Raw genomic sequence first — 23,769 nt, 5'->3', positions numbered from 1 at the left:
AACATACGATTTTTGGTCTTTTGGACCTGGCTAACCTCGCTCAGGATGATGTTCTCCAGTTCCATCTGTTTACCTGCAAATGATAAGATTTCATTCTTCTTCATGGCTGAGTAGCATTCCATTGTGTATAAATACCACATTTTCTTAATTCATTCATCGATAGTGGGGCCTCTTGGCTGTTTCCATAACTTGGCTATTGTGAATAGTGCTGCAATAAACATGGGTGTGCAGGTGCCTCTGGAGTAACCTGTGTCGCATTCCTTTGAGTATATCCCCAAGAGTAATATTGATGGATTATATGGCAGATGTAGGTTTAGATTTTTAAGTAGCCTCCAAATTTTTTTTTTCCAGAGTGGTTGTACTAGTTTGCATTCCCACCAGCAGTATAAGAGGGTTCCTTTTTTCCCCACATCCTCACCAACACCTGTTGTTGGTGGTGTTTCTAATGATGGCTATTCTAACAGGGGTGAGGTGGAATCTTAGTGTGGTTTTGATTTGCATTTCCTTTATGGCTAGAGATGGTGAGCATTTTTTCATGTGTTTTTTGGCCATCTGAATTTCTTCTTTTGAGAAAGTTCTGTTTAGTTCAGTTGCCCATTTCTTTATTGGTTCATTAATTTTGGGAGAGTTTAGTTTTTTGAGTTCCCTATATATTCTGGTTATCAGTCCTTTGTCTGATGTGTAGCTGGCAAATATTTTCTCCCACTCTGTGGGTGTTCTCTTCAGTTTAGAGACCATTTCTTTTGTTGAGTAGAAGCTTTTTAGCTTTATGAAGTCCCATTTATCAATGCTATCTCTTAGTTGCTGAACTGCTGGGATTCCACTGAGAAAGGTCTTGCCTATACTTATTAATTCCAGAGTATTTCCTACTCTTTCCTGTACCAGCTTTAGAATTTGGGGTCTGATATTAAGATCCCTGATCCATTTTGAGTTAATACTGGTATAGGGTGATAAACATGGATCTTGTTTCAGTTTTTTGCAGACTGCTAACCAGTTTTCCCAGCAGGTTTTGTTGAAGAGGCTGTCTTTTCTCCATTGTATATTTTTAGCACCTTTGTCAAAGACAAGTTAGTTATAGTTGTGTGGCTTCATATCCGGGTCCTCTATTCTGTTCCACTGGTCTTCATGTCTGTTTTTGTGCCAGTACCATGCTGTTTTTATTGTTATTGCTTTGTAATATAGTTTGAAGTTGGGCATTGTGATACTCCAGCATTGTTCTTTTGACTGAGTATTGCCTTGTCTATTCGTGGCCTCTTGTGTTTCCATATAAATTTAATGGTAGATTTTTCAATCTCTTTTATGAATGTCATTGGAATTTTGATGGGAATTGCATTAAACATGTAGATTGCTTTTGGGAGTATAGACATTTTTACTATGTTGATTCTACCACTCCATGAGCATGGGAGATCTCTCCACTTTCTATAGTCTTCCTCAGTCTCTTTCTTCAGGATTTTATAGTTTTCCTTGTAGAGGTCATTCACATCCTTTGTTAAGTTTCCTCCTAGGTATTTGCTTTTTTTTTGAGGCTATTGTAAATGGAATTGGAAAAACAAACATTTTATTTTGAAAATGGAATGTTGCCATATCAGCATTTTTTCCCTTAAGAACCATGCCAAGTAGCAAATCCGCATCCTTTATTTTAAAATGTTGTGCTTTTACCGATTTAGTATTAGCTCTTAAAATACAGCCTTACCTATTCATGCAGTTGGGTTTCAGTTCAGAGATTACCATTTCAGAAGTAATAGCAAAAATAACCATGGTCACTGTTTTTCTGTGCTTCTTGTTTTAAAGAAGATTTGTTTCTATTACTTGGTTAAATGTATTTTTTGCATATAACAAAAAGATGTCAAATAGAGCTTTTGGTGGATACAGGGAAGGAGTAGATTTGTCACATGCTGTAAGATACATGTCAACAGACACATTTTTCAAACTGTTATTGGATGCTGATCATTTTGATAAGTGTAGGAGTCTCACATACTCTCTCTTTTGCATACTGGTCTTGCTTACATAACTTATTTTCTTTGGCCCCAAAACATTATGATCTTTTCTGGTGTAGTTGTATAACAAAATACAGAACGGAAAGTATTTTGTGGAACATTGTGTTTTACGTATCTTATGTTGGGTACACTAGCATTCTTATTTCATATTTCAGCTTTAAAATAGGAAAATTATGGTTAATTTATATGAAAACTAAAATGGATTTCTAATGAGGTTTGGAGTCAAAATCTTCAGTGTTTTTAGAGTTGCAACATTTATTTGATCCCTTGGTGAACTGGTTAATGAAAGAATCAGCAGATTTGTTTGGCATTTACTCTCGTTCTCATCATTCATTTTATTCTGTAAATAATTATTTACTTATAGCATTTATTTGATGATTGAAACATTGAACAAAATCCTTTAGTGCATCATGTTTATTTTACATATACTTCCCTAAGTATTTTTAATTCTCAGTTAACTAATTGTTACTGTTTTTGTAATGGTAAATATTATCCAGATTTGAACTTTAGCCAGTACTTACCAGGAGTTAGGAAAGGGCTAAAGAGAACACAAAATTTTAATGCCATGTAAGAAAAGAAAAATTTGTAAAATTAGAAAAACACACCTTAAAAGGATTTGAATTAGTAGACAAACTGGAAGATTTTGTGTGTGTGTGTGTGTGTGTGTGTGTGTGTGTGTGTTTTGGCAGTACTGGGGTTTGAACTCAGGGACCTCATGCTTGCTAGGCAGACGCTGTACTACTTAAGTCACTCTGCTAGCCCTATATTTTCAAAACTTGTTACAAAGGGTTACTTACTTTCATTTCTAACTTTTTAAAAAAAATAAAATCAGTACACAAATTAAGCAAGTATCTTGTAAGAAAAGGACATAGGATAAAAATAGGTAGTTTTCATAAAAATAAATAAAAGTGCTGAATAACCATAATGACTGTTACTCAAAACTGATGCAGATTGAAATGAAACTACTGTAGTTTCTAATCATATTGGGGAAAATTTAATATATTATTGGTACAGGCGTAAATTGGTATAATCTGTATTGTGGATAATTTGGCAATATCACTTAAATAAATGTACATTCTCTTTGATCCTATAGAAATTTACTGATATGGCCATATTTACAAAACATCCTGTCTTTACCATATATACACACATACACACCCTTGATCAAGGCATATACATATATAGAAGGTGAAGGAGAAGAGAGAGACATGCTTACTTCTACATTATATTAGCAAAAACCTGGAGCATTGAATATCCATCAAAATGAGAACTGGTTAAATAAATTATTAAGCAATCACTTGATGGGGTAAGAGTCAAGAATTAGGTTGATCTGTGCTTACCCATATTATTAATTAAAACAAAATATACTATTTTAAAAATAAAATATAAATATGTAGGCATATGGGTTTTTTTTTCTTTTTTAAGAATAAGTTACGAGACAGTTACGGTTACCTTTGGGCAAAAGCATTATAGTGGTGGTCAGCAGGGAATGGAGACTTGCATTTTTTGTTGTTTCCTTTTGTTTTGGGCCAATTATTGTTTATTTGTGACTTATCTATGGCCTTGTTTTACAGTGGGCTTTCTCAGTAGAGAAATTATTGTTTGTTTCCTGTTCCTCTTTCCAAGTCTATGTAATTTTTAAAAATTAATTTGAGGGACTACATCTTTTGAAAGTTAACTAAGGAAGTGTAAATTGTTTCTTTTTTTTGCCATTATCCCTATGGGGTATCAAGTGCCACCACACAAGTGTCTTTAAAATTAGCAGGTGAAATTGCCCATTGTGATCTTTTCCATGCTGCTTTTGACCTAATGCTTAACTCTAGCAGTGGACCCTAGTGTAGAAACCATGAGTGAATGAGTAAAGACATCAGATTTCTATGAATAGTCCTAATACTGGAAAACTAGTGTGCTTAAGAGTCTCTGCTTAAAAAACCCTTTATATTTAGAAATGATTATAGGGTTTTAGAAGGTTGCCAAGCTAGTACAGGTATTATGCCAAGCTAGTACCAATACTGTGCACCTATTACCCCTTTCTCCTGATGGTGACATCTTAAAAAAACTTTCATTTAGTGTCACAACTAGGCTGTTGACCCTAATTCAGTCAAAACAGAATGTTTCCATGACCATAAAGATCCCTTATGTCAGTTGTCTTTTTACAAAGCCCCACCCCCAGTTTAACCTCTGGTAGCCATTAATCTCTTGTCCGTGTTTGTTTTGTCAACTCATGGACATTGTACGAAGGGAATTGTATAGCACCCTTTTAAGATTGGCTTTTTTCACTCAGCACCATCTCCTGGAGATTCATCCAGGTTGTTTTATATAAAGAGTTCATTCTTTTCTGTTGCTGAGTAGTAGTCCATGTAATGGATGTTCCAAAGTTTGTTTAACTGTTCACGTATTATAGGATATTTTAGTTGTTTCTAGTTTTTGGCTGTCAGAAACAAAAGTTTCTGTGAACAATTGTGTACAGGTTTTTGTGTGGACATTTATATTCCTTAATGCCCTGGCACTTTTCTTTCTGAAATGTATTTTATCTAATATTAACATAGTCCTTTTTTGCCTTTTATACATAAATATATTCTAAGTATTGATGCTTGCATGATATATTTTTCCAATATTTTTCTTTGAACCTACCTGTATTTGAAGTGATTTTCATATAGACAGCATTAGTTGGATTAAGTTTTCTATTCACTCTGCCAACTTCTTTTAAATTTTTAAAATTTATTTTAGCAGTGAGTAGTTGTGTTTTTATTATATTTTTAAAAAAAGTTTAATATATTATTTTTAATTGATATATTTATGGGATGTAACATTTCAAACACATTATATGTGTTTATAATATGCAATGTTCAGATCAGAATAATTATCCTATCACCTCAAAATACATCATTTCTTTAGTTTTCCACATACATATTAAAGTATGAAATATTGGTCTTTCTGTGACTGATTGATTTCACTTAAATAATATTCTCTAGGCTCATTCATGTTACAGTAAGTGACAGGATTTTATTCTTTTTTGGTGGGATAATACTCCATTTTTTGTATAAACTGCATTTTTTTAATCGATTCATCAATTGGTAAATATCTAGGCAGATTCCATGTCTTGGCTATTGTAAATTGTGCTGTAGTAAGCATGGAAGTACAAATGTCTCTTTGACAGACTAATTCTTTTCCTTTGGGTATTTATCCAGTAGTGGAACTGCTGGTCATATAGTTCTATTTCTAGTTTTTTAAGGAAACTTCTTACTTTTGTTTCACAATGGCTATCCTAATTTGTATATATATATATATATATATATATATATATATATATATTTTTTTTTTTTGGTGGGACTGGAATTTGAACATAAGGCTTTGCACTTGTAAAGCAGGTGCTGTACCATTTGAGCCACCCCTCCAGTCCATTTTGCTCTGGTTATTTTGGACATAGGGGTCTCAACTATTTGTTCAGTCTGGCCTTCAACATTGATTTTCCTTATCTCATTACAGGCTTTTTTTAAAAATAATGACTTTTCTAACTGCAATGAGATAGTATCTCATTGTGTTTTAAAATTTTTATTTATTTTGGTGGAACTAGGGTGTGAATTCAGGGCTTCACATTTGTAAAATGCGCTCTGCCACTTTAGCCATGCCTCTAGTCCATTTTGCTCTAGTTATTTTGGAGATGGGAGTCTCATGAACTATTTGCCCAACTGGCCTCAAACTATGATCCTCCCGATCTCATTGAATCTCCCAAATACCTAGGATTACAGGCATAAGCTGCTGGTGCCAGGTTCATTGTGGTTTTGATTTTCATTTCTCTGATGACTAGTGACAATGAGAAGATTTTTCATATTCTTATTAACCATTTATCTTCTTTTGAGCAATGTCTATTCAAGCCATTTGCCTAATTTAAAAATCAGATTCTTTGTGCTTTTTTGCTGCTGAGTTGTTTGAATTTCTTACATATTATGGATATTAATCCCTTTTCAGACAAGTAGTTTGTAAATACTTTTTCATTCCATAAATTGTTTCTTAACTCTGTTGATGGTTTCCTTTGTTAGTTTGATATATAACTGATATATTTGGACCATTGAATAGTATGTCAGATTTAAGTCTGCCATCTCATTTTTTTCCCAAGCCAAACTGTGTCCAACTTTATTGAAGATACTTTTCATAAACAATCATGTTATATTAGGCAGGACATGGCCAGACAATCTTTTAACAGTGTACCACTTTTAAATTCCCTTTTTGCATGGACTATCAAAATCAGAAAGCCACTGTAAAATCCAGTGTCATCTTCCTTTGAGGTGAATGGGAAGTTTAGGGGGAGGGTTGAAGTTTCACATTAAGCATGTTGGTTAACAACTTTTCATTAGCTGACCCTGACTTTCAGGAAATCAAATGAAAATGGCAGAGCTATCATTCTGGAGATCCACAGTCTAGAAAAGGAGCCACTGCTTTTCTGAGGAACACTATCACAATGATGTCACTGCCAAGTCCAGATTGCCTGACATACTGGCAAAACCAGTTTTAGGGGTCAGGTCCCAACAGGTTTCTGGTTTTAAGGAAGTTAAGTCAGTGCTGATGATGGATGGAATTTGAGTTTTCCCACATCACAAGAAGTGCCAAGGTGGCTAGATATATGTGTCAACAGCAGGGAATCCTACCTCCTGGGATCTAAGAGGAAGTCTCAAAATTAACAGGAAAAGCTGTTTCCCCCAGAGCTGATCAAGCTTTAGAGATATTCGATGAGTGACACATACTCCAAATGCAGTGAAGCATTCTATGTGCTAACAACATAGCTTAAGAAAAAAAGTATAACAAAATTCTGTATTTTTATAAAACTTGATAAAAATAATATTTCAAACTGTACAGTCACCACAAGTACAGAGTTATCAAAAATGCACATGCTTCATGTGGCATCTCCAGCACCTTCAGCTTTCTGTGCCTGGTCTGTTTTGGCATCTCCATTTTCTGCAGGATTATTTCCATCTTTGTCAACATCAGCTTTTCCCTTTTTTCCCTTTGGTTCCCTTCTCTTCCTTCTTTCCTGGGACCTGTTTAGGTTTGGGGTCTGGCTTTAGAAGAGCAGGTTTAGTAGACAACCTTGCAGATCATCTCTGTGGCTTGTCCTTCACCTTGGCTTTATCTTCTTAGCATTGCCTTCAGCCTTCCTCCCCAGCGTGGTGATGGCCAGAGTGAAGTAGGCATTGAATGTGGGGATGCAGTTACTATAGCATTGGTTGGTCCTGGGAGTCCAGGTTTCATTCTCACCTCCTCTTCACACTGCTCCTTATATTTGTTTTCTGTTTGTTTCACCATTTTCTCATTTTGTTTCATTTTCTTTTACATGTCTTCCTGTGGGTTATTTGAGCCGCCCCCCCCGCCCCCCCCCTTTTGGAACTCTCCTCTTTGTGAAGTTTTTGGGTGAAGCACTTTGTACAATTTTTTATTTATTTTTTAATTTTTATTTTTTTATTATTCATATGTGCATACAATGCTTGGGTCATTTCTCCCCCCTGCCCCCACCCCCTCCCTTCCCACCCACTCCGCCCCCCTCCCTCTCCCCCCACCCCCTCGATACCCGGCAAACTGTTTTGCCCTTCTCTCTAATTTTGTTGAAGAGAGAGTATAAGCAATAATAGGAAGGAACAAGGGTTTTTGCTAGTTGAGATAAGGATAGCTATACAGGAAGTTGACTCACATTAATTTCCTGTGCATGTGAGTTACCTTCTAGGTTAATTCTTTTTTTTTTTTTTTTCATTTTTCTTTTATTATTCATATGTGCATACAAGGCTTGGTTCATTTCTCCCCCCTGCCCCCACCCCCTCCCTTCCCACCCACTCCACCCCTTCCCTCTCCCCCCACCCCCTCGATACCCGGCAAACTGTTTTGCCCTTCTCTCTAATTTTGTTGAAGAGAGAGTATAAGCAATAATAGGAAGGAACAAGGGTTTTTGCTGGTTGAGATAAGGATAGCTATACAGGGCATTGACTCACATTGATTTCCTGTGCGTGGGTGTTACCTTCTAGGTTAATTCTTTTTGATCTAACCTTTTCTCTAGTACCTGTTCCCCTTTTCCTATTGGCCTCAGTTGCTTTTGAGGTATCTGCTTTAGTTTCTCTGCGTTGAGGGCAACAAATGCTAGCTAATTTTTTAGGCGTCTTACCTATCCTCATACCTCCCTTGTGTGTACTCGCTTTTATCTTGTGATCAAAGTTCAATCCCCTTGTGTACAACTTTTTTAGTGTGTGACTCCTCAGTACCTTCATATAGTTATTTGTAGATTTTGACCAGAGTTTATAGTTGTAATCTTTAGGACATTGGTCTAAAAACAGCCTCATAGAAAGCAGCATGGTATTATTATTATTTTGGCAGTACTGGGGTATGAACTTAGGGCTTCACATTTGCTAGGCAGGCACTCTACCACTTGAGTCAACACCTCCAGCCCAACCTTGATATTCTGTTCTTTTCTTTCCCTCCTTCCTTCCTTCCTCCCTCCCTTCCTTCTTTCCTTCCTTCCTTCCTTCCTCCCTCCCTCCCTCCCTGCCTTCCTTCCCCTTCCTTTCTTTTCTTTCTTTCTCTTCTCTCATGTGTGTGGTATTGGGGTTTGAACTCAGGATCTTGTGCTTGCTAGGCAGGTAGATACTCTACCACTGAGCCATGCTCCCTATTTTAAATTATTACATCATACTACATAGTGCATTATAAACAAATTTGAAGTAGTGTCATTTACCAGATCCTAGACAGAACCTCCAGGGGACTAAATGCAATAACCCCTCCTCCAAGGGGGGATACTTTCTAAAATCTCTGATAGATGCCTGAAACTTCTCTCTCTCTCTCTCTCTCTCCTCCTATATATATATATATATATATATATATATATATATATATATATATATGTATATGTATACATATATATGTATATATATGTGATACACACATATATATGTATATATATGTGATACACATGTGTATATATGTATACATATATACATATATGTATATATATGTGATACACATATATATATATATATATGTATATAGAGAGAGATATAGGTATAGATATCTATCTATCTATCTATCTATATACATGTGCATATTATACCTAACATAAAGTTTAATAATTTTGACATAGTAAGAGGTTGGTAACAATAACTAACAATGAAGTGAAAGAATGATAAAAATATACTATAATAAATGTTATTTAAAATGTGTAAATTTTAATTTGTAGAATTAAAATTGTATAGATCACAATTGACCACAGGTACCTGAAACCGTGGAAAGCAGTTAACTTTGTTAACCTGTTCATGTATGATTAATGATTTAGTTTTTGAGTAATAGCTAAGGCTGTTTTGTTAATCTTTAATACTTTTGTATATTGAAGTTGTCATTACAGTAATTCTTTTTTTTTCCCCCATAGAACATTCCTGACGTAGATGAAGAAGGATATAGTATTAAACCTGAAGCAAATCAGAATGATATCCTTTCATTATTTGGGTATCCTTAGGGATTGTGTTGGCATATAAGCAGACAATTATGAAAAATAATGTTACCTAAGTCCTCTTCAATTTTTAAAGTAATTACAATAAAATATTGGGGTTTGAACTCAGTGCCTTGTACTTGTTAGGCAGTACTCTGCCACTTGAGCCACACTCCCAGCTCTTTTTGCCTTAGGTATAGGGTCTTTTTTTCCTAATAGGGTTTCACATTTATCCCTAAATTGTTCTGGACCGTAACCCTCCTATTTATGCTTCTAGTGTAGGTGAGATGAGGGTATGTGCCACCATGCTCAGCTTTTATTGGTTGAGATGGGTCTCTTGAACTTTTTGCCTTGGCTGGCCTAGAATCTCAGTCCTCCCAATCTCTGCCTCCTGTGTGGTAAGAATTACAGCATGAGCCACTATGCCCAGTCTCATTTTACATGATTTTATTAATAAAAGTAAGTAGCTTGGTTACTTTCAATCTATCTTACCTTTAAAGGTTTTGTCCCTTTTTATAAATACATGAAAAACTGGTTATGCATTAAGATAATTTAAAAACTAAGTTCTTTAACTAATACCCACATACCAAAGAGAACCATTTCTACTCATCTAGTGATTCTGACTCCGAAGATGAAGAACCAAAGAAGTACCGGATAGAAATCAAGCCTATGCATCCAAGTAACTCACATCACACAGTGGCTTCTTTGGATGAATTAAAAGTATCTATAGGGAACATAACACTGTCCCCAGCAATATCTGTAAGTAAGAACATGGACAAATTTGTACTTTAGTTTTCTTTTACCTCTTCTACCTACAACAGGTCAATTTTAAGAATAGCAAAAAGTAAAATGTCAGGTGGAGTGGCTTAAGTGGTAGAGTGCCTGACTAGCAAGCATGAGGCCCTGAGTTCAAATCCCAGTATTGGAAAAAAAAAAAGTAAAACATTTAGTAATAAACACACTGGATGTGTTTTTATACAGGCAAATAAACTTGTAAGCTTGGCTTAGTTTTGCTTGCTTTTGAAAATATTTTACAGGAAAATAAAAATGTTGAAAATTTGTGATTTCTATCATTAGCTTTATTTTATAAACTAGTTATATATGTGAATTCAGGCAGAATTTGTGAATTGGCAGTGTTAATCTTTTCCTCTTCTAATTTTAAGTTTTTCTTTTTGTTTGGTGAACCTTATGTAAATGGAAATTCCATGAGAATGAATTTAAAGATCAAATTAATTCTTTGCCTTTTTTTCTTCCTTTTGGTGGTGGTAGTAGGGATTGACTTATCATGCCCTTGTGAATGCTAGGCAGGCACTCTACTACTGAGCTATGCTACTAGCCCCCCCCCCACCTTTGCACTTTTCTTTTTTGTCACCATAACATTTGCTTTTGAGGGAGAAGTAGAATATTGCTATAATAAATTTTCCCATTGAAATGTCATAATCTTCTTTCAGAAATATTACATTATGGGAAAAACATGTCTTAGAATGACAATTTAGTGTATTTATATATTATCATAATTGATTTTAAATCTCCTTTTCTTAGGGGCTGGAGGCATGACTCAAATGATAGAGCACCTGCCTAGCAAGTACAAGAAACTAAGTTCAAACCCTAGTACCGCCCCCCTCCACACAAAATAATAATGAAGAGTAAAAGTTCTCACCATTTTATAGTAGCTAATTATATATTTTATGTAGTGTGTTTTTAAAAAAATATAGGTACTTACTTTAGAATTTAATTTTAGAGCTGTTTTTTTCCCACCAAAAAAGATTTCCTCCACTCTTCCCTTGACCTGTGGTGCTGGGTATCAAACTCAGGGCTTTGTGCTTGCTAGACAGATGCTCTATCACTGAGCTATATACTTTGAAAGGATTTCTAAAGTGAGACTTAACTGTAGTGTCACTATTTATAATATTAACATTAATATTTAATTATGAAGAGAGTTGGTGTACATATAGAGAATTATGAACCATTAAAATTTTTATTGTGTAAGAACATAAATATATATATATATATATATTCCTAGAGGAAACTCCAAAACTTTAAGCTATAAACTCCAAAACTTTAAGCATCTCAGCATCTCTCTGGTCAGTAAGATCATAGATGGTTTTAAATATTCTCCTTTGTGCTCCTCTTTCTTCAGTGTTTTGTTTTGTTTTGGTGATACTGGAGGGTTGAACCCAAGACCTCATGCTTGCTAGGAAGGTACTCCCATCAGTGAAGCCACCCTGTCAACACTTTTTGCATTGGTTATTTTTTGGATAGGGTCTTGCTTTATGTCCCGGACAGCCTGGAATATAATATTCCTGTTAGTGCTCTGGGATAGCAGGTGTGTACCATTGTGCCCAGCCATTGATTAAGATGGAGTCTTGAGGACTTTTTGCCTGGCTGGTCTAGACTTATGATCCTCCTAGTCTCCAGCTCCTGAGTAGCTTAAGATTATAGGCTGGAGCCACTGCACCTAACCCTAAATTTTTTTTTAAATAAACATGTATTGACTTCAGTCAGAAAAATAATTAGTTATCAGGGAAAATTTAATAGTTAACATTGTGTTTGGAAAAAGGATATCTTTGAGTATATTTTGTTACCCAGTTTGGTTACCTAGCAAACATTTTTTGCCCTGTAACAATGTCTGTATTTTAGGTAGGGTTCAGGTGAAAGAGACAAATTATTAAAGCAGGAAAATAGGATAAAGTAAATTCTATACTGAACATTGTGTCTTTCTTTTTCTTTCCATGTACTACTAGAGACACAGTCCAGTAAGTGAAAGATTTTTTATTTTTGTCTATTGACTTAAAAATTGCATTGTTTGAAAAGTGATTTTCAAGAGTTTGGGTTAGATTATTTAGATTAGCAAGTTATGTTATATTGCTGTAGATATTGCTTTAATGTTTTAAGAACATTTTATTGGGTGTTAACAGTACCAATACTATTTTTAACTACTAAAAATACTGAAAAATTTCCTGATTATTTTATGTAAATACAATTTACAGTTGAACAGATATATTAAAACAAATTAAAACTAGAATCCCAGTATTAACATTTCACCAAATATATCATTACTAAATTACAGTATTTGTTTAGTGGCACTTAGGTTTTGCATTTCTGTTTCAGGTACAGATGAATCGGAATTCATCGAGTAAGTTTGACATTTGAATTTGTTATTTTATGTGTGTAAAATATTATCAGGCAATTTGTCTTGTATCCTCATGTAGTTATAAAAATAGTGTTAATGGTCAATTAGGATACTTTAAACATAAAACAAATTATTTGTATTATTTCTGTAGCACTAATAGCCATGACAAACTTTCATACTCGGCTACAAAATTTTTCAGAAATCAACAAAGCCAGAGTAACTTCTGATTTAAAAGTTAAAATGTTTTACTGGCATACGCTATTGAGGAAGCCAGCAGACATTTATAAAAATGAATAATCTTTACCTTTATCTATTTTTAAGTCATATCACAATTGCAATTTCTATTACATGATTTTGAAAGTAGTAACTTAATAATAACAAAAACCTTTAGGATGTTAACACCTTTGACAAAATCATGTGTTAAAAATAACAGGGTTAAGCAATCTACATGTTTAATGCAATTCCCATCAAAATCCCAATGACATTCATCACAGAGATTGAAAAATCTACCCTAAAGTTCATTTGTAAACACAAGAGACCGTGAATAGCCAAGGCAATACTCAGCAAAAAGAGCAATGCTGGAGGTATCACAATACCCGACTTCAAACTATATTACAGAGCCGTAGCAATAAAAACAGCATGGTACTGGCTCAAAAACAGATATGAAGATGAGTGGAACAGAATAGAGGACCTGGATATGAATCCACACAGTTATGCCCACCTTATTTTTGACAGAGGTACCAAAAATATACAGTGGAGAAAAGACAGCCTCTTCAACAAATGATGTTGGGAAAAGCGGTTATCCATCTGCAAAAAACTGAAACTAGATCCATGTTTATCACCCTGTACTAGTATCAACTCAAAATGGATCAAGCACCTTAATATCAGACCTGAAATTCTGAAGTTAGTACAGGAAAGATCAGGAAACACTTTGGAAGTAATAAGTATAAGCAAGGACTTCCTCAATAGAACCCCAGCAGCTCAGCATCTAAGAGAAAGGATAGACAAATGGGACTTCATAAAACTAGAAAGCTTCTGCTCAACAAAAGAAATTATCTCTAAACTGAAGAAACCACCCACAGAGTGAGAGAAAATATTTGCCAGCTACACATCAGACAAAGGACTGATAACCAGAATATATAGGGAACTCAAAAAACTAAAGTCTCCCAAAATCAATGAACCAATAAAAAAATGGGCAACTGAACTAAACAGAACTTTCTCAAAAGAAGAAATTCAGATGGCCAAAAAACACATGAAAACATGCTCACCATCTCCAGCCCTAAAGGAAGTGCAAATCAAAACCACACTAAGATTCCACCTCACCCCCGGTAGACTAGCCATCATCAAAAATACCACTAGCAACAGCTGTTGACGAGGATGTGGGGAAAAAGGAACCCTTGTACACTGCTGGTGGGAATGCAAGCTAGTGCAACCACTCTGGAAAAAAAATATGGAGGCTTGTTAGAAAACTAAACATAGATCTGCCATATGATCCATCAATCCCACTCCTGGGGATATACCCAAAAGAATGCGGCACAGGTAACTCCAGGGGCACCTGCACACCCATGTTTATTGCAGCACTATTCACAATAGCCAAGTTATGGAAACAGCCAAGATGCCCCACTACTGACGAATGGATTAAGAAAATGTGGTATTTATACACAATGGAATTTTACTTAGCCATGAAGAAGAATGAAATATTATCATTCACAAGTAAATGGATGGAACTGGGGAACATCATCCTGAGCAAGGTTAGCCAGGCTCAGAAGACCAAAAATGGTATGTTCTCCCTCATATGTGGACTTTAGATCTAGGCAAATACAGCAATGTGGTTGGGCTTTGGTCACATGATAAGGGGAGAGCACACACCAGAGGTATGGGGATAGGTAAGAAACCCAGAACATGAAAGTGTTTGATGTCCCCACTGCAGAGGAACTAATACAGAAACCTTAAAGCGACAATAGGTCAGTATGAGAAGGGGATCAGGAACTAGTGAAAAGGTCAGTTAGAAATGAATCAACTTGGGTTTAACACATTCGTACATGGAAGCAATGCTAGGAATCTCTGTGTATAGCTATCCTTAACTAGCAAAAACGCTTTGTCTTTCTTACTATTGCTTATGTTTTCTCTTCAACAAAGTTAGAGATAAGGGCAGAACAGGTTCTTCCTGGAAGCGAGGCGGGGTGGGGGCAGAGGGAGGGGGCAGGGGGAAGAAATGGCCCAAACAGTGTATGCACATGTGAATAAATGAATAAAAAAAATAGTTCTGAAAAGGAAGTGAAGTAGATGTGTTCATCTCTATGTATCATTCTCATGATAAACCCAGAGTAAATAACTCGTGTTTCTAATACAAAAATAGTATACTGAATGTTTTATGATACAGAATATATAACCTTGCTTTTGAAGAATTTATGAACAAATATACTCAAATATGTCTATAGATTCTGATATATTATAATTATGCACGTTAGCATAGATATGTATGCTTCATATTGGTAGCAATTGAAGAAAATTGGTATTGTGTAGTCATTATGTACATGATTATTCTATTTAAAAATATCATTAAAAAAACAAGAGTTATGGGGAAAACAGAGTGGAGACAGCCCACTCAAAATTTATGATTAAAATTTTAGCACAATTGAAAAGACCTATTAATAATAAATACCAAAATAAAAGTAAGGATTTTACCATTAAAAAGAAATGTTGATGGCAGCTTCATTATAGGAGTTGTGAAGAAAATGAGGATACATGGAGACTGCTGAGTCACAGAGGTGAGGTCAGAATAGAATAGGCACTTTGAGGCAGAACAAAAGCCAAACTGAGCCAAATGGAAGAACATAGTCTGAATAAAAAGTACCCTGTGACGTTCCTCCATGACGTGCTGCAGTTGCCCATCTTGACGTCTTGTAGTCATCAACAGCTGCTTGGTCACCAGCATGACTTTTGTGTTTCCAGTGTCCTTCCCCTGTTTATAACTTGATTGTGAAATGAGTCATATTACCAGTGCAAAAGATAGCAAAATAGACTGTTTGCTCTTGCTTGCTGTAAAAATTTTAACTTTTCAAAATAGGGCTTCCTTCAGGAGTTAATCACTACTTTTGATGAATATAATAATCACAAATAATATTCTTAGAACTTTAAAACTGCTATGATTCATTAAAATTCTTGAGTAAAATTTGCATAAATGTTTAAATATTTCTTCTAACTCTTAAAATTACAGCCCATATTTTCTCTCTTAAACAGTAATTATATTTTAGTGACTATTGTAGTTTAGGTGGCTTAAATAATTTCTTCTCAAAGCTGAGCTGTTGGAAGAAATCAAGATTCGGTGGAAATGAAATTTTACTTCATGATTATTTATGTTTATTTTTCAGTTATAAAATTCTTAAGTTGGGCTGGTAGAGTGGCTCAAGTTGAAGGCCCTGAGAGTACTGCAAAAAAACCCTCTTAAGTTATTCATAGCATTGGGATATGTACATAGGGTGTTTCTTTTTGTTAAAATACTTTATTTCTCAGGTTATGAATTTTTCATAATATTTTCATAATATTTTAGATGAGGAGTTAACAAAATCAAAGCCATCTGCTTCATCCATTGAGTAAGTTTGCTATTTTTTTTTTAATAGACTTTATTCTTTGCAACAGTTTTAGGTTCAGAGCAAAATTGAACAGAAGGTGTGGAGATTTTCCATATACTCCTTTCCCTTACATATGTCTAACCTCCCTATTGAAATCCCTCAACAGAGTGGTCCATTGGTTACTATAGTTGATGAACTTGAATTTTGACAATTCATAATCACTCAAGTTCATAGTTTACATTAGCGCTTACTCTTAAGTGTTGTACATTCTATGAATTTTGACAATGTATAATAGTATCTTTATAGCAACATGCAGTGTTTTCACTGCCCTAAAAATCCTCTGTGTTCTGCTTATTCAGCCCTTCCTTTCCACCACATTTAGATATTAAGGATCCTTCTTTTGTCCTTTTTCTAGGGAGTTTTCCAGTGAAGTGTTGTTAATCATCTTGTTTTCTGAACTGTGAAATGTCATGTTGTGGTTTTTAGGTGTTTTAAACTTTTACTTGATGTTTCTTTTTACAATGATTAAAAAATCCCCTTAACTACAGTTGGCTTTGGTGACCTCACTGCTTCTAAATAAGTGATATATTCTAAGTTCATTCATGTCTGTACTTCAAGTAGTTATTCTCATGGAAATTTTCTCATTTCTTCATTTTCGACTGTGACTTTAAAAGACTGAATTACATGAGTTTCAAAATTGAGGGTGTTTCAGTTAAGATGAAAAGGCTGAAAACCAGATGGTACTTTGTGCCAAGTTTTGTTAAAATGAAAAAGAAAAATTTAGTCAGTGTTGCATAAGTCCTTCACTTCTCTGTCAGAACACTTTCTTTGAATTAATATTTTTACAGGAATAAAAGATGGGGTTAATGAAATAGTTTACTTGGTATTGAGGCACCAGTTAGGCACAGTGGTAGTATTTATTAGATTTATAATTTTTAAAGGTAAGGCTTTTAGCTGTTAGAACTTTGTCTTTAAGAATCATTTATTCAGTTATAATGCTAGGTTTTATCATACCTAGTCCTAGTGTGCTTTCATGAGTGCATATTGAGATATTAGGTAAGTTCTTTTAGATGTTTATAACATTTTTAGCATATGCCTGTTTTCTATTTCTGATTTCTTAAAATATTTTAAAAATTATGACAGTTTTATACATTAAAATATCACCTTTATATACTTTTAAAGAATCCTTTACCCTTTTTGCTCATCTTTGAAAATAAATGTGGCCTTGTAAAATTTCTAATGGATTTCACATTGCTTAAATTTTCTGTCCAAGACTAGATAGATGCTAGTTGTGACTCAATAGAGCTGAGACTGTTTTAGAATCTAGTAGCTATGTGTCTTTGAATAGCTGATTTGGACTCTTAGTGCTGCTTTTCTTCATTTGAAAATTAGTTTTTGCATTCTAACAGTCCCCCCAAAGTTGTTAACATCTAGTAGGCTATGATCAAGGTAGATTAATCTTCCCCAATCCCTTGTCAATCTCACTTAATGTTATTGTAGGTTCTGCTTAAATACTGGTATATTAAGTCTGTTCATTAAATTTATTCACTTAAACCACTGGCAGGACACTCAGCTTTTAAATCATGTGTATTGAACTGTTAGAATTCTGCGAAATAAAAATTAAGTGACTAGATTTTATACTAATAAAATAAAATCCGTATTTTTTAAATGGTATGTAGGAAAGGGACCAGTGATTTACTTGCTTGGGACCCCCTCTTTGGACCATCTCTTGATTCATCTTCTTCAGCTTCACTAACCTCGTCATTATCAGGTAAATATTTGCATATATTTATTTATTTATATGTTTTTTTAATCTCAGGACTGCAAAGTTGCTTTTTTCCTAATTGGTTTATTCACTACTTGTGTGTTTTACTTTTTTTTTTTTTGTGGGTGTGTGTTTTACTTAATCATCCAAAACTTTTTCACTTTTTCTTAACCCTGTCTCAAAAAAAAAATAAAAACAACAGGGCTGAAGACATAGATAAAGAGCACCTGCTTAGCAAGTGTGAAATCCTGAATTTAAACCCTGGTACTACCAAAAACAAATAAACAAAAAGGTTTTTTTTTGAAATGCCAAAGAGGGTTAAAATTGTTATATTTATTTATCTCTGTGCATCATTTCATAACATTATCCAAATAATAATTCTTATTACATGTAGGTAATTCAGGTGTATAAATATGCATTAATATAACCAGTCCTTTCTTGATGCACATCAATTTTCTACCTTAGTGAAAATAACAAATTTTGTACATGTCTCATAATATCCTTGTGATAATCAGTATATAAAATGTATGGATTGCAAGATATGCCCATTGACACTTGTTGTTAAACTGCTTTTCAGGAAGGCTTTTACACTTCCTAAGCAATATATGAACAAATTCAATGAGTATTTTTTAGTTACTGTTTTGGCAAGAATATGTTGTTTCCCTTCAAAATAAAAAATTCCCATTAGCCCCAAATCAAAGCAAGTATCAAAAATGCATGTTAATGAAACCACTACTTGTTCAAAACAACTTTAAGTTGACTTTCTACTCTCTTCTCAGGAATTCTGAGTTGCCATGTGGTATTTGAAGTGAAGGGAGTGCTGGAATCATGGACATGTGTTGATTTTATTGTTATCACTCTGCTGGGAGCCACTCCTTCTGTTTAATTTGACCATGTTAACATCTGTGTGAAGTCCTTTATATTGTCTCTTCATAGATGGAAAAACTAAACCTCAGAGATAATATGATCGTGTAGGTAGGAAATGATGGTGGCAAGATTCAACTTGGATTTCACTAATTCTAAAATCATTGTTCTATCTGCCACACTTGGCAAATTAATAAAAAAATAAGCCATCTTGAAATATTTTGCTATTAGTAATAAAATAAATTTTTAGTATTTGAAATTAAATTGTTTATAGAGAGCAAATATTTTTTAAAAGAAATAACAAATGGGTTATAGAAAACCTTAACCAAACATTATTTGGAAGTTTGAAGGCAGGGTAAACTGTATCTAATATTTACAAACCAGCAAAGAATAGTCAGCTGGAAATTGAACATATTCTGAAGTGCTGTTACAGCCTTTCTCAATGGGCATTTGTTAGTAGTTTTATAAAACTAGCCATCCAAATATATTGTGTTATATAGCAGTTATTAAGCTTCACTTGAACAGAATATAATTCTCAGTCAAACTGATTGGTACATTATTGTGATTCTTCTGTTTTACAAACTGGCCCTAAGTAAAATTATAAACAGGCATTTGGTTCCAACATTTTTTGCAATGCTTTTCTTCCCCATCTTAACTTCCTCCACTCAGGTACCCATTTGTATATTTTAGCAAGACCTAGGTGTGATTATTCCCTTCTCTCCTTTGTCTCTTTTTGAATCTTACTTCAGCTAGTTAATAACTATTAAGTTTAGCAGACTTTTTTTTTTGTTTTTTTTGGGGGAATGTGTTTGAACTCAGGACTTAGTACTTTTAGTACTTGCAAAGCAGGTGTTCTACCACTTGAGCCACACCTCCAGCTCAATAACTGGTAAGTTTAAAAAGGATGCCCATAGCTTTATTGGGAAGTAGTTTCAGTTGCATCTTGTGCCGTGTATACTATAAGTAAGCATATATGTTTATTTTAAACATGAATATAAAAAAATGAATGTATACCACTATTCATGTATGTATTTTTAAAATTTAACACAAATATCTCATGAATTCTTCCCCTTTAGTAATTGCCCTTGTAGACCATTTTCTTCTCTTGCTCTACAAAAGTCCTTTTAAAATTACTTTTTTGCTGGGCACCAGTGGCTCATGCCTATAATCCTAGCTACTTGGGAGGCTGAGATCGAGAGGGTCACAGTTCGAGGTCAGCCCAGGCAAATAGTCGGTGAGACCCTATCTTCAAAATAACCAGAGCAAAAATGGACTGGAGGTGTGGCTCAAGGAGTAGAGTGCCTGCTTTGCAAGCACGAAGCCCTGACTTCAAACTCCCTTCCCACAAAAAAAATTTACCTTCAAAAAATTTTAGGCTGGTTTTTAATATTAACTCTAATGCTGATTTAATCCAGTATATTTCCAATGACAGTTTTATCAGTAGTCAGGAACTATGTTGAGTACCACACATATACAGTACTATCACTTTGCTACCTTTAATATCTTTTTATACTATATGTTGTTATAGTTACCTTGCTCCTTTTAAATACAGGAATAATTCTGACTGTTTATAGGTTTGAACCTTGAACTTTATATAATTTTGGACTTGAGTTTCACAATGTAGTTTAATTTTTTTGTGCTCATACTTGTTTTCCTCAGTTAATGTTAAATGTGGGGGCTAGCACTGTAGCTCAGTGGGAGAGTACTTTCTTAGTATTTATCTCAGTTTGATCCCCAGCATGGAAAAAAAAAATTAAGCTCTTGTTCCATGTATTACTGATTTTTTTCTAGTTTCAAGCAATTAAAATGACATTAAGCTAAAATAAAAGAACTATTTGTTTATATAGTTTTACATTCTAGTTCTAGAATTTTCCTGTTCTAATTTCTAGTTTGTTTTTTTTTGTAGTACTCTTTTTTGATAGTACTGGGGTTTGCTTGCACTCAGGACCTCACGCTCGCTAGGCAGATGCTCTACCACTTGAGCCATTCCGTCAGCCGTAGTTGTTTCCTTTTTATTCATCTGACCTTAACAGAGCAGAGTAGGAACATCATCTCCTCTCTTCACTGATATGCCTAGATACATGATTATTGAAGATTTCCTTGAAGCCAGATCATATTCTGGGTGTAGAAAATCCATCAACAGATTTTTCCCCTGTGTTCTGTACTATAGTAACAGCACCACCAAAGAGTACAGATGAGTTTCCTTTTGCTTCATGGTCACAAAGTCAATGAATTTTCTTTATTGGTGAACTTGTTTTAATTAACAAGTCCAGTGCAGTTCAGAAGGCATTCTAGAGAGTACATTATAAAGCTGAAAATACTTTTAGATTCATTAATGCTTTGGATAAGATGTCTTCCAACAGCTGCTGCATCCTCTGAGGATCAAAGTGACTTTTGCCATAATATTAAATGTCCTAAAATACTACTGACAGAAGCTGACAATGCTGCTATTTCTTATGCATCATTGTCTTTGCTTCTAGATCTAGATTATAGATTAGCCTCTGCCCTTGTTCAGATAAAAAACTATATGACAGCCAGGTGCCATGGCTCTCCCTTGGCTGAGATCAGGAGGCGGAGATGAGAAAGGTCACAGTTCAAGGCCAGCCCTAGCAAAAAGTTTGTGAGACCCCATGTCAGCCAATAAAAGTTGGGTGTTGTAGGGTGTTCCTGATGGCCTATCTATGCAGGAATTGTAAATAGGATGATCACGTTCCAGGTTGACCTGGGTATAAACATGAGACTCTATTTGAAAATTAAGGAATAGAGGGGATGTTGCTCCATTGGCAGAGGTCCTGCCTAGCAAGCACAACGCCCTGAGTTCTAACTCTAGTACTGGAAGGAAAGAAGAAAGGAAGGAGGGACGGATGGAGGTAGGAAAGAAATGACAAACCTATTGCCTATCCCACTTAGGTAATGTTAGAGAACAGATTCAGGTTAGCTATTATCATCTATATTTTTATACTATACAGGTTGCTCCCTATTTGTTGAAACACTACATCCAATAGACATTTGTAGCAGTAAGCTCCATCACTATACCACCAGTAAAAAACCAAAATACAACTAGTACACTTAAGAATGTCAGCAGTTGGGTGACATTCAAGTTCTCTGCTTGGAAGACAGAGATTATAGTTCAAGGCCAGCCCAGGCAAAAAGTTAGACCCCCATCTCAACTAATCTGGGCATGGTGGCAAGCACTTGTATTCCCTGCTATTCAGGAGGCAAAAGTAGGATTGCAGTCTTGATCAGCCTGGAAAAAAAATGTGAGACCCTATTCAAAAAGTAACAAAAGCAAAACATGCTGAGGGTATGGCTCAAGTGGTAGAGCACCTGCCTTTGAAACATGAGGCCCTGAGTTCAAACATCACTACTATAAACACAAAGAATGTAAGCAATTATAGTAATTTCCAGAAGCTTGTATAAGCAGTGCCTGACTATGAAGATACAGTATTTGTTTATGAACAGTAATGTTAGTAAGTATTGTTATTAGCTTTCCTCAGTTGTTGTTATTGGTTTGAGTCCATTTCAGTGCCATTTTGGACAGGCTTCCTATTCAGTAGTGAAACTTCAGTATAAATAGCTTGGCTCTGTTAAGCTCTCTCAAAGTGTGAGATAATATAAGAGTATAGGTTGGTGCTGGTTTCATTGGTAATGAGAATGTCTTTAAGTCATATAGTACACACAGGGAATGCTCAGGTCGATACAGATTTCTCCCAATGTACACCTTAAAGAGTAAGGACAACATGAAAAGATTTAGGCTACCTGGAAGAAAGCAGTGGCCTCAGAACCTAAGCTTGATATCTGACCAGCTTTTTACTGTTTTCCTCAAGCAAGCTGACCATGCTTGGATATTTTATCCCTTCACGTGATACGCTTTCTAATGACTCCCTACATTCCATGCATTTCTCTCCATCCTGAGGCTATTCTTTTCTTTAGGTCTCTTCTCGCTAGCTCTGTAAGGAAATATAGGCCCCAAAAGTGACCATGTGGAGAGGAGTGATCTGGCCAAGAGATTCTTTATTGCCGGGTGAGAGAGGGAGAGAGCAGAGAGCCGAGAGAGAGAGGGAGAGAGAGAGAGAGAGAGAGAGAGAGAGAGAGAGAGAGAGAAAGAAAGAGAGAAAGAAGAGCCCAGAGAGAGAGAGAGAGAGAGAGAGAGAGAGAGAGAGAGAGAGAAGGGGCTTAAATACCCTCAGTGAGATTCAGCATGATCTGATTGGTTAGGATCTTATGGTTCATGCTGATTGGAGGTTGGGGCAGAAGGAGGATTCAAGCTAGACTTGAGGCAGGACCGTGACCCTTTGAGGCAGTACCGTGACCCTGGAAAACAGAAGCTTAAGGGTGCAGTAAGAACCGAAACCTATCGGCGCCATTATTGCCAACAAGCTCCATGTCCTTCCCTTTCATGACTCCATTCCTCCATTGTTTCCTCACATATGTACTTAGGTCCATGTATATGTTTTTAACTTTGCACATCTGTAAATGTGGAGAACTTGCTGAATATATTTCTTCTCACCCCTTTTACTTCTAAATTGCAGCCCATATTTTAGAGTGGACCAGTTTTGAAAATCACTTAAGTTTTTCTAAACATAATCTAAGCATATTTGCCTCCATGCTTCCCTCCTGTTTGAACTTTGCTAATATATTTGTGGTTTTTGATGATATACACTTGAATTTCATTCGGTGATTTTTATTATAGGATTTTAGAAATTAAGAATGCTGATTTTTAAAATTGCAAAATTTGCAAATAACATTGAAAAATAGTGAACACTAATTTATACAGGATTTAAGAAAAATTAAGATGCTATTGTGAACACTAACAAAATTAAATTTACTGATTTGACAAAAAATTTTGGCAAATTAGTATTTTAAATAATTCTAAAAATGTTACAGTGTGGTTCAACCTAACAGTTAAATTAACAAGTTTAATTAAGGTAAGTGTTTTATTTAGAGTTCACATTATTATTCTGAAGGCA

At 35.0% G+C, this 23,769-nt stretch overlaps 1 protein-coding gene and 1 pseudogene across 5 annotated transcripts in view; one reads left to right on the top strand and one right to left on the bottom strand.

The window, feature by feature from the left end:
* Fcho2 (FCH and mu domain containing endocytic adaptor 2) overlaps positions 1-23,769 on the top strand; it is a 117,573-nt gene that overhangs the window by 67,266 nt on the left and 26,538 nt on the right. For 4 of the 5 annotated variants that reach the window (XM_074077313.1, XM_074077314.1, XM_074077311.1 and 1 more), the window contains 6 exons: positions 9,403-9,463; positions 10,049-10,221; positions 12,207-12,218; positions 12,574-12,598; positions 16,149-16,191; positions 17,850-17,941. In XM_074077313.1, coding sequence (XP_073933414.1) covers positions 9,403-9,463; positions 10,049-10,221; positions 12,207-12,218; positions 12,574-12,598; positions 16,149-16,191; positions 17,850-17,941 — 406 coding nt within the window. The remainder of the gene's footprint in view (positions 1-9,402; positions 9,464-10,048; positions 10,222-12,206; positions 12,219-12,573; positions 12,599-16,148; positions 16,192-17,849; positions 17,942-23,769) is intronic. The other variant, XM_074077312.1, reaches the window with a different exon arrangement.
* Positions 6,892-9,291, bottom strand: LOC109690689 (non-histone chromosomal protein HMG-17 pseudogene; annotated as a pseudogene).

This window comes from Castor canadensis, chromosome 6 (genome assembly GCF_047511655.1).
Source record: "Castor canadensis chromosome 6, mCasCan1.hap1v2, whole genome shotgun sequence".
In the NCBI taxonomy this organism is placed as follows: domain Eukaryota; kingdom Metazoa; phylum Chordata; class Mammalia; order Rodentia; family Castoridae; genus Castor; species Castor canadensis.
Note: the sequence above shows the minus strand (reverse complement) of the source record. Positions and strands in the feature narration are given on the sequence as shown.